The sequence below is a fragment of the Diabrotica undecimpunctata genome, chromosome 3 (assembly GCF_040954645.1).
Source record: "Diabrotica undecimpunctata isolate CICGRU chromosome 3, icDiaUnde3, whole genome shotgun sequence".
NCBI lineage: Eukaryota > Metazoa > Arthropoda > Insecta > Coleoptera > Chrysomelidae > Diabrotica > Diabrotica undecimpunctata.
Genome location: NC_092805.1, coordinates 118,603,775 through 118,616,188, shown reverse-complemented (window position 1 = coordinate 118,616,188; position 12,414 = coordinate 118,603,775). Strand labels below are relative to the sequence as shown.

The following is a 12,414-nucleotide window of genomic DNA, read 5'->3' as shown; positions in this document are numbered from 1 at the left end:
ATTAACCGTTGTTAAAGGTTGATGAACAAGAGAGTCATGAACATTTAACACAATAGTTTTTTCTCTCAGAGAATACGCGACGATTTTAACTTTAGCGGCAATAAATTGAAACGATGATCCCATTTTAACGCATGGACCGAATTGCTAACTGATAACACGGATGGTATTAACTTCGTCACCACTTTCCCTTACTCCGTCTATAGGTAGACAGGTACCCCAAAGATGATTTGTCAAATTCGTCAGTCATTATTAAAGAATTATCCCCTAAGGTAAAGTATTCTATGAATGCAATAGTATAGATATGCCTTATATGAGGCGGGAATTCAATGGCAAACTGACGATTTAACCAGAAGAAATCTTAAAACCACCATGGAGGAAACTGTTAGTCTTCGTTGGGGCAACAGGACTCATTTGAGCTTAAGAAAAAAACAGGATATGTACTAATCTATATTTCCTAATTTCAGAGAGAAACTTCTTCTTTTTATATAGACATGACTCTGTTTGTTTTTCAATGTGCCTCCAGTAAGTTGTCGTTCCATCGTTTTCGTGGTCTTCCTACTGATCGCCTTCCTATTGAGGAACCGTCTCTTGTCGTCTTTACTACTATATTTGTTGTCATTCGGCTTATATGATCGTTCAATTCTTTTCTTCTATTTCTTACTCAGTTCTTGATGTTCTCCACCTTGCATCTACGTCGTATATCTGTACTTCTAGCTCTGTCCCATAGTGTGTTACCATCAATTTATCTAAGTGATTTCATCTCTGCTGTTTCTAATATCCTTTTTGTCCTCTCTGTGTCAGGTCTTGTTTCTGCCGCGTATGTCATTATTGGTCTGATGACTGTTTTGTAAATTCTGCCTTTTATTTCTTTCCTGATATTTTTATTTCTATATATTGTTTCATTCAGGCAGCCTGCGGCTCTATTCACCTGATCTTCCACTTCAGTATCGAGCTTTCCGTAGCTAGATAATGTGATGCCTAGATATTTAAACTCCATCATTTGTTCTATTATCTGACCTTCCAGCTCCAATTTACATCTTAGTAAATTTGCTGTTGTAACCATGCATTTTGACTTTTTTTTTGGGAAATTAACATGTTAAATTTTCTGGTGGTTAAATTAAATTCTTGCAGAATACGTTGTAAATCATCTTCACTTTGAGAGTAGTATTGCGTCGTTTGCATAGTTGTTTTTCTCCCATTTGGTATCCTTTTTTAGTTCTTACTTTTTTTATTATTTCATCCATAATCAGGTTGAACAATAGAGGACTCAGGGAATCTCACTGTCTCATCCCATTGCCAGCTTCAATAGTGTCGGTTAGTTCTTCTACTTTTACTTTTGTTGTGTTGTTTTGGTAGATATTTTCGATCGTTTTGATTATTTCTAGAGGTATCTCTCTTGCGTTCAGTAAGTGGATAACGTCTTTTAAATTGACCCGGTCAAGTGCCTTCTTAAGGTCCACGAAACAAGGATATGTCGGTTGTATTCTAATGATCACTTGCCTCATTATAAATATAGCGTCGGTGCATGATCTTCCCGACCTAAAATCTCGTTGTTCTTCTGCTAGTGTTATAATTTCATTCAGTTTATTTGTTATCACTTTGGTTGTTACTTTTAGTGTTGTGTTTAATATATTAATTTCTCTGTAATTTTCCGGGACCGATTTGTCTCCTTTTTGAAGAGAGGTATTAGGATGCTTGATCTCCATTCTTGAGAATATTATTTTTTTGATTAGTTTTAATAGGTGATTGGTCAGATCTGGTTCTCCGTACTTTAAGAGTTCGTTCGGTCAGAAAAAAATTAATGCGCAATATTTGTGTATTACAGGACTACCTAAAGTGGGTCAGGTGACCGAATCGCATTCGCTTCACTGTAGATGATCTAGCAGATAGATGCTTCAGGTCCTGACTAGATAACAAAAAGGCTTACGTAGTATTTAAAATATAAATGGATCTGCTACATAGACTGGAATACGCTGGTGTATCTGATCGACCTATGGATGCGCAGTACGGCAAGAGATAGGGGTTTGCCGCTAGGTGTTACTCCTCCCTATATCCCTACCGCAAAATCAGTTACGCTTAAAAAACCGAAATATAGTTACGTAGAACATTAATACTTCATTTTATACTTGCTAATATGTATAGTTGTTTCATCTTCGTCCAACTTCAATTTATGAAGCTTGGTGTCGAAACTTGGACTGTTAATGTTGACTTAATGAGAAAGCTGGAAACTTTTGAGATATGGATTTTTATAAAAAATTTTGAAAATACCATGGACCGATCATATTACGAACGAAATAATTTTGCACAGAATGGGAAGAGACAGAGAGACTTTGACCACCATTAAAAGGAGGAAAACAGCATATTTGGGGCACATACCTAGAAATTATGAGTGTGAGTTGTTGCACCTGATTATGAAGGGTAAAACCGAAGAAAAAAGGGGTCCTTGTAGAGGACAATCTGGCTGGAAAACATTTGCGACAGGACCGGGTTGAACACACAGACGCTTTTAAGAAAAACAGTAGATAGAGACGAATTTGCAATCATTACAGCCAACCTTCATTAGTGGAGTTGGCACTAGAAGAAGTAATAATCTTTGCTGTTAAGGGTTGTCCAAACGTTGAGGCTGTAAATTTCGTCGTTTTTCTTCATTTCAGTAGTTTTTTGCTTACAATATCCTTTATAGACAATATTATACGACAATGACAAACTATACATTATACTTGTATTATGCAACGCACACAGTAACAAGAACTATTCATACCCCCTGAGGTTCCTTATTAATTTTAAATTAATCAAATCCAAATAAATCGTTTAAAGGATACAAACCCAAGGCGTAAAAACTTTTGAGACAGACTTTACCTAAATAGTAAAAACAAATGTATAATTGAAATACATAATACACATCATCTACGATGTATAGATTACAACGAATCTGATAAAAATGAATGGAAGGAAACAAAACACTTCAACAAATATTATACAATTATAGTATACAGTTATTAACATTTCTGAAATCTATTTAAGAAAAATCATAACATCGTATATTATGTTATATTATAAGTAAAAAAAAAAACAAAATAATCTAAACATCTAAAAGAAAAGCTCTACTCTGTGATATGTACAGAAAATATGACTTTCCTGTCAAATAAAATACCATCCTCCACCTTACACTTAATAAAATAAAATAAAAAAAACAAACAGATACTTATAATTTTAATTCCAAAACAAAAAACGAAAACAAAATAAAGATTACAATTTTACTTTTTAGTAATGTTGCCATTACCAAATTTAATACAATGTGTTCTGCAATTCTGAGTATCACTAAACCGTCTAATTCTTAAAAAATAAATAATTATATGTAGTTCTACTACATATTTTCGATTTCGTCAAAAATATAAATGAGATTAAACGGTTAGTGACTTATTCGTTCAGAACAACAGTCTTTATTATTAAATCCTTTTCCGAGGCTCTAATATACGTTACCACAGTCTACTTGAAAAATTTCAACAAACCGCGTACAGTATGAAAAAAAATTAAAAACATTTTTTTCGCCAATTACATTCTAGAACACACTTGGAATTATTCTTAAAGACAATCCAATTTTTTATTTATCCTTACTGCTTTCGATCTACTATCACTCCTATTACCTAGTAAATAAATGCACAGCACCTAAATCGTGGAACATCATTTCCAAACTTTCATTAAAAGAACTAATATTTAGTAATATTTTATGTGAAGTAAGGTATTTATTTCATAGCTCACAAACAATAAACATTAAGATGTTTTTCAAATTAAATTATAGTTCTTTACATTTTACCCATTAGTGTTTCCAGCATTTAGATCTCAGATAAGAAAAAATAATGTGTTACACTATATATCCATGGCATACTGTCAGAACACGTGCATTAGCTTTAGAGTATTTTATAAGCACAGTAGGAGCATATGTCACAAATCAAATATATGTTTGAATTTGATGCCAGAAAATGACAGCTAACAAAGTTTGTTTAGCATTGTGCAGTAAAACACAGTACCTATGCGTTTTTTAACTAATTGTCTGCTGTAAATATCCTAAACGCTGAAAACATGCAGATAACTATAGTTGTCCCATATCATCTACCGATTTATTAAAAATGTTAAATAGCATAGCATTTAACATTTTTAAGTAAAATTAGATAATTAGTTAATAAAAATACATATTTAAAACTCATAATTGCATTTAATTAATAATTAAAAACCAGTTTTCACGCAACGAAAAAACATACATAATCGTTAAGCTACTTACAAAAATCATATAAAGTACTTTTAAACTATTTTGTAGGAGATTTAACAACTTGGTGTGAATATATGTAACATGATATTTAAACGATCTGCCTACATTGAATGATGGAATCACTTATTTCACAGTAGATGGTACAAATTTAAAAAATGAACTTTAATAAGTCTAACAATATGTAAGTACTAGTAAAATATTGACTTTACTCTCATATTACGGCACATTAATCGATTCTTCTCCCAAAATAACAAAAAATTCTCCCAACTTTCGTTTAAGATGAAAATGATGTTCCACGTAAAAATAATGTCAACCCCACTTATCTATATAAAAGAAAACAGTATATTACAATGTACAACTATGTACATATTGTCGTAATATTTTATTTATTTTAAGTCTGTGATTTTCACTAGACGTGAATTTTATAGGTTTTTAGATTATAACTCGGGACAATCAGTGCTTGGACAGCGAATGCCCCGAGTGCTTTCCCTAACTGCTGGTACTCGCCATCGGGCTCACTGGGGACAAGGGGGTACAGGCGTTGTCTCGAAGGCAACCGTTTAGAGTAACCATCAGTTTTCGAGAACCCGCATGGTCCCGATGTTCGCAGAGCCAGATGCCCTGCCACGTGCCGAGATTTAACTTACCTTCCGTTATAGGAATTGTTAAATTGGAACCCAGAAAGCATGCTTTTACGTGAGCGGGCTAAAAAACAATAAAAATCCTTTGTTTACTTAATTAGGTAAAAAAAAATTTGGTAATGAAAATGGTTGTCACATTTAAATAAATATCTAATAATTATATTTATTATATGAAAATTAAAATAAAGTACGAAAAACCATATATATATATATATATATATATATATATATATATATATATATATATATATATAACGATAAACTTAAGCCACCTGTCCATACACAACAGCATACATCGAATAAAGAGCCATATGACTTGATTATTATTGATACCTAAATTCACTGATTCACCTCCATTTTCGTACTTTGAATATACACTGTGTGTCCAATTCAGTCCACAGTGTCCACACCGTATGGGAAACTTTTTTATTTTTAGTTTAGGGCGTACCACATCAATGATATGTACTGCACTTAAACGGAAGGAGGTGATAAATGGTATAATGCCAGCTAGGGGCGTTACAATAATTTCTAAGCTCCAGACTTATCTTCATGAAAAGATGGAGAAACTACTAATGGTGTGGGTGACAGAGAAGCAGCTTCAAGAAGGAACCTTAACACAAAGCATCATATGTGAGAAGGCACGAGCGTTTTACGAAGATTTGCTGAAGCAGATCCCACACACTTCCACAAATGATGAATCGGAATCTCATCAAAAAGAAATTGACAGAATTAAAGGGCTAATGAGTCCAAGTTAATAATAATTAAATTTATAATTCTAATCTACCTGTTGTTATTCAATTTGTACTTTATTGCTTTAAATTTATATAAGGATAAATGAAAAAATAATTAACAATATTAGAGAGCATATTAGTCAAAACAAAACAAAATACATGGTCGTCTCAAAACAAGAACGATGGCGAATAAGGCAAAACATTACTATAAATGATCACAACTTCGAAGTGGTTAAAGAATTTAAATATCTAGGAGCAACAATCACAAATGACAACAAATTAGAGCGAGAAGTTGAAACGAGAATAATGGCAGGAAACAGATCTTTCTTTGCAATGCAACATCTAATAAAGTCAAAACTTCTTTCACGAGACACAAAAATCCGGATATATAAGACCATAATACGACCAACAGTCGCGTATGGAAGCGAAACATGGACGCTAACAAAAAGAGAAATAAATAAATTGCTGGTGTGGGAACGTAAAATTCTTCAAATGATATATGGCCCTTGCAGAGACAGCGTGACAAACGAATGGAGGGGCAGATACAATAACGAGCTAGAGTCTCTATTCGGAAAAGAAAATCTAGTCAGATATATAAAGGGCAATAGACTCAGATGGGCAGGGCATGTGATACGAAGTAACGACAATCGCCTTATTAACAATGTGTTCTGGGAAAGGCCAGAGGGAAGAAGGTCTGTAGGGCGGCCTAGAAAAAGGTGGAAAGATGCAGTCAAAGAAGATCTAGAGAAAATGGGAGTGCGACAATGGGAATTACTAGCACAGGACCAACAAACATGGAAGGCAATAGTAAACGCGGCAAAGACTCACGAAGAGTTGTAGCACCATTGATGATAATGATGATATTAGCTAACAAATCTAAAGCAAGTTACTTAAAGAGACCCAGGTAATTTATGGACATAATTTGTAGAGTAAATAAGTTGGATGTTTGTAAAATTATAGAATATATCCAAAGAAATTTGGTGTAGCAATATTTTCAACCTCAGTTTTGCCAAAACTTGTTTATAGTGTAGTGGATATTAAAATTGGTTTAGTTGTACCTCTCACCTTTACATTTATACTTTTTTTATTTTAGTTGTAACAATAAATATTATTTTCTGTATTAACTTTATATTTCTATTAAAAGTTTTGTAACTTAAATATGATCACAACAAAAAAAAACCAAACAATTCTTTTAATAGTAAAATTAGATTCAAACTTTACAAAAAACCAAAAATTGTTGAAAATTTTGTCATTACGACAGGCAGTATGCAGTTGCACCATCATTAGTAATACCCATTTTTTTGTCTCATCATGTGGTATTATTTAGCAATAGCAAGTATGTCTTCAAGAAAATGGTAGCCTCCCTTTGATATTGACTATCTCCAGCTGTACACTTAACCACTATCCACTTTCCTACATGTATCATCATCATTGGCTCCACAACCCATGGTGGGTCTTGGCCTGCTCAAGGATACGTCTCCATTCTCTCCTATTCTTCGCCTTGGCTTTCCAGTTTCATGCTCCCAACATTCTCAAGTCTTCCTCCACCTCATCCTTAACCCTGCGTTGGTGTGGTGGGGTATGATACACTCCACGCATGCAAAAAACGGAATTTCTCTCAAAAACAGCACCTTACCGCCCTCTATTGTTCAGTAGCTGTTACTAAAATATCATTCTATCGAGTAGCATTGTTATTTTCATAATTTCTTCAATACTGATTTATATAGATGTCATAATATGCCGCAAGGGTATGTCACACCCCACCACACCAGGCACGTAAGTTTCAGGCACCACACCAACGCAGGGTTAAATTGTGCTCTGGGTTTCCTACATGTATATGGAAGTAATATACAATTTTTGCTTTTTGGTGGGTTGCATACCATTCTTAAGTATTTTTCTTACAAACAATTTTTTAAATATAAGTCTAGAACGGAACTTTATATTAGCAATATCCACAAGGGGTTCTACTTTTATGGTAGCTCTACTTCAAGTGAGTTTTTATGATTATTCAGTATTTAGTATGCTTTTTGTTTCTTATAATCTATATAGTAATGTAAGCTTCCTAAATAAACATAATTATTGTTATTATTATACTCAGGGACAATTGATGGTAACTAAACTAGCAACATACCTTATTTATAAGTAATTTTTTGGTGGTTATATATAGTAAATGTATCATATTTCCTATGTACAAGGGGGGAGACAAACAACTCAGTGAAAATTATGGGGGCATAACAGTGTTAAAATATCACCTATATGTTATTATCAGGAATTATATAGGCTGTCTTGAATCAATTTCAGAAGACATAATTGGTGAATACCAATGTGTTTTCAGACCAAAGTGGTCAACTATAGACAAAATACATATGTTAAGAGGTATACATGAAAAATTTGCTGAATTTAACATAGAATAGATAATTGTTAGAATAGATATACAAAAAATGTTAAAACAGCTATCCATGTTAGGAATACCAAAAAAGTTAGTTAAATACAAATGACTTTGGAGGGTGCCAAGGCCATGGTGAGAATAGATGGAGCTATGACAGAGGCATCTGATATTAAAATAGAGTTAGGCAAGATGATGCCTTATTAACAACATTTTTTAATCTAACTTTGAAATCTATTCTCAGAAATCTAGATATGAACAACTGTATTAATACAAGATCCACTCAAATATGAGCATATGCAGATGACATTGCCAATAAGCCACAATAGAAGAAAATTAACCCAAAAAGCTATAGATTTTAAACAGGAAGTTACTGCATTTGGTCTAAATATACTAAATATAAATGAAAGAAAACAAAATATATAAAGAGCACAAAGTTAAATCGACATGAGAATCTAAAGGTACACAACTATACCTACAAATATGTCTCCATCTTTTTGAATATGCATACAAAGACTTAATGAAAAATAAGTTACTGAATTGTGAGTCAAAACTTAGAATCTACAAAACAGTAATTATACCAGTGGTCACATAATGGATGTGAAACATGGATGCTTTCAACCAATGATGAAAAGCAATTGAGAATATTTGAGTGCAAAATATTGAGAAAGATGTTTGGACCATCCAATTGTAGCTATGGTTCATGGAGAATAAAAATGAACTATGAGCTGGATGAATTATTGCATAGCACAAATATCGTTAGATTTGTAAAGTCACAAAGACTAAACTGGCTTGGCCACTTAGGAAGAATGCCAAATAATCGAACTGTCAAAGTAATCCAGAGATGAAAACCCCAAGCAAATAGGACAAGAGGAAGGCCCTGTAAAAGGTGGATAGATGATGTAGACGAAGATCTTAAAACCATGAACATCAGGCAGTGGCGAATGAAACTATCTGAGAGGGCAGAATGAAAGAACATTATTAAGCAGGCCAAGACCCACAAAGAGTTGTAGCACCATTAGAAGAAGATATAGTAAATGTACTTTCTGGTATTTTTGGTGGCTGCCTCAATTGTGAAATATGTTTCTAGAAAATGTTGTATTAATGTAATCATCTAAACTCACTTGCTGGTATAATTTAACCAACCTAACCCAAAACTATCAAACCTCATATAGTCTCCTAATCTGACATAAAATAGAATATTTCTTGTAACTGTTCAAATAATTTAAATTGTCAATATGTTTGCCACAACCAATTATATTTTGTATAATTATAGCAAAACTAGAGTTGTCTGCATTGCCCTACCAAAATAAAAAATATTAGTGTTACTGATAATAGCTGTGAAAAATATTATTGTTTATAAATGAAAAAACAGAAAAACTAATGTTTACCCTTTGCAGTCAAAGGCGATGACAAGTAGTGACAAGTCAGTGGCATGTATGACATGCCTACTGAACTCAGTGTTCCCAAACCTACCGATAAATCGGTAGATCTACCGATTTCGACGTATTTCTACCGATCTACCGACACAGGCTTAAATTCTACCGATTTTTATATTCAGATAGAAATTTTTACTTATTCTTAAATTTGAGAAGAAATATGTACATATGTATAGACAAAACAATTTTTCTTCCGATACGTGTAATTTGCATTGAGCATTTTTGTGTATTCACGAAAACGTGTGAAAACATTCAAAAATTTATTCTTAAATGATACCTAAGCGGTACTTTACAAAGTACACGATGTCATAAAAGCTAATAATGCAATAAATGAATCCAAATTCATTGTGATCCCGACCGCTTGGTTCTGGGAATTTGTCAAGTTAGGAACGGAACAACGCATAGTTAATCTAAGCTTCCGAGTGCACCTCACATAAAAACTTGGTAGTTTGTTTGTTGAATAATATTTCCTTGTAAAAAGGTTTTATACTTGAGTTTTTGTTTCTCGGATAAGTATTCGATTCCTAGTCACAGACTCATTTAAAGATTTAAATTTCAGTCAGTTGAGGTTTGTGAAGTCGTAACTCGTAACGTCGTGTTATTGTATTAGTAGCGTAATTTTTTATTGTACGCGTAACAATAATTTAATAGTTATGTCGTCAAGTTCTGAAAGTGATTCAAACCTAGGTGAAACAAGTAGCAGGTGTCTATTTCAATATTTCATTTAGTTTGAGATTATATTATATGGTTTAAAATAAACATGACAAATAAAGTTTTTTAAGTCCTCTTTTTTTTTCTCTCGTCTACTTAGTAGAATCCAGACCTTAATATTTATGTAGTATATGTACCCAATATAAATGTGACAACTTCGTATTTCCCACTTCGTTACTGTTAGATGTTACTGCCAGCCAAGGAGCCAAGTGCCAACGTGCCAGCAGTGCCAACCTTCTCGTTTTAAGTTTAGTATCTCGGTTCTCATTTTTTTATTTTATTAGATTTAGATGAATAAACATATTTTATTTTTTCTTAAATAAACGAATTGCAAAACACTATGAAATTTAAACAAAATAGTATATTTTGAAAAATCTACCGATTTTACACCACAATCTACCGATTTTTTTAACAAATTCTACCGATTTTATTTTTTTAAGTTTGGGAACACTGACTGAACTACATGTCACTGTTTGACACATGAAAGTGCACTGAGGTTGTGTCTGTTTAATCAATCTAATATTTCTAGGGTTATGTAAAATAGCTCTATCTTTTTTTCTATCTATTCTAAAGTATTCATATTTGGTAGAACTGAACAAAATGTGTTAAATAAGCTACAGTTGAATTTAAAATTGAATGATATATTAAATAAACTCTCATTTGATTCAAATAAAATTCATGTTTTGATATTACAATTTATTGTTAAATTTTATTAGCATATTTTAAACGTCAACTTAAATTAAATTTAAGTTGAACTTTATTACATACTAGTGTATAATATATTCTTTACAAAAAGTATCAATCTATTTTTCAGTTATAGTCTTGCAACATATGAAATTTTTGAAAACAATAGTGCAGGATGTAAAGCAGGACATCCTGGGCACATCTTACAGGAGTAGATAGACAAAAAACTTAAATATCAGTTGATTATCTTACCATGCTAAATATATAATGAATAAAAATATTACACAATTTCAATAAAGCATTGGCCCAAACTGAAGTTGGTTCTACTTTTTAATTGCTTGTTATGTACCTCTGTTATTTGTACAATATTTTGTCAAACATATAGTTCTGGTTCTATCTAACTGTGTTTATAAGAGTGAATTTCCATTTACAGTAAAATTTCAATATTTGACATTTCACTGCACCAATTTTAATGTATCTTGATTATTTAAAAAAAATATATCTAAAAAGGAAATAAACTTCTAAACAGTTCTTTACTGTGTTGTTTGTTGGAAACATTAATGATTAAAATACCCTTGTGCAATTGACAAATTTGTCATGATTTAAAGAATCAATTTTATTTGCACTACCAGCATTAATCTAACGACAACAATTAAATATAAACAATATTACCATGTCATCAGGACCTTCACAAGAATGTCTATATGGTAAACCTTCAGGAACAATTTTATTTAGCATCATCTCCATATCATCTCGTACATCTGGATCCCAACTTTCATTTAAAGCTAAACTAGCACTCGTGTGCAATACTGAAATATAAGAAAAATTTAAAAAGTTAAGAAAAGGAGTGACAACTTAGGTAGGATGGTCTTACTTTGAATATGACACAACCCAATGACAAATGAATTTAACTCTGGTAACTGTCTTAAAATTTCCTCCGTAACCAAATGTACGCCCCGATGCTGCGGCCTTAAATTCACCTTCCGCTGACACCATGCGGTAGGGCTTTGGATAAATCTTGCAGAAGAAGCCATGTTTGACTTGCTATCACCACTGTCGCTCGCCAGTTTGCTGTTTTGTATTGTACTCACAGGCAATCACAACAAACAAACACTACTGATACACACTTATATCGCAGAAAAATCATTATTATCATGAGCAAATCATGAGTGATTTTTTAATTGTATAAAACAGTTTCAATAAAAATAAAAGGTTACAAGATCTTGCCGCAGTACGAGCGGTTATCAGCAGACAGCAGTTCGTTTCACGTTTCTGTCAGAATGAACAAATCAGTGTTGCCACATCTCAAATAAGAACGCGGTAAAATTTCAATAGGTCTCTGTGTTCCATTTACCCAGAAGTTAAGTGGGCGGAATCTATGGTATCAAATACAAAAATAGCGGCAACTTTTAAATATATGTAAGGTTAGTTAAATATTAAAATAATATATATCTATCTATTTTCGAATAAAAATATTACTTTTACTTAATTTTCTTTAATTTTTGTTATTTTTGTTTAAAATATTATTGTTTTCTATTTACTATAATAACCA

The 12,414-nt window shown here is 32.5% G+C and overlaps 1 protein-coding gene across 1 annotated transcript; it reads right to left on the bottom strand.

Annotated features, from left to right (window-relative positions):
• Positions 1 to 3,198: 3,198 nt before the first annotated feature.
• On the bottom strand, positions 3,199 to 12,144 carry LOC140437296 (UPF0047 protein YjbQ). Its single transcript, XM_072526735.1, has 3 exons — positions 11,737 to 12,144; positions 11,535 to 11,671; positions 3,199 to 4,975 (listed from the first exon to the last, which is right to left on the bottom strand). The coding sequence occupies exons 1-3, from the start codon at positions 11,894 to 11,896 to the stop codon at positions 4,760 to 4,762; spliced, it is 513 nt and encodes a 170-aa protein (XP_072382836.1). The 5' UTR covers positions 11,897 to 12,144; the 3' UTR covers positions 3,199 to 4,759.
• Between the last annotated feature and the right edge of the window lie 270 nt (positions 12,145 to 12,414).

Coding starts and splice junctions, on each gene's coding strand:
- LOC140437296 (XM_072526735.1), bottom strand. CDS start 11,896: ATGGCTTCTTCTGCAAGATTTATCCAAAGCCCTACCGCATGGTGTCAG. Junction 11,672..11,736: donor TGGGTTGTGTCATATTCAAA/GTAAGACCATCC, acceptor CTTATATTTCAG/TATTGCACACGAGTGCTAGT. Junction 4,976..11,534: donor GTGAAGGTCCTGATGACATG/GTAATATTGTTT, acceptor ATTGTTTTTTAG/CCCGCTCACGTAAAAGCATG.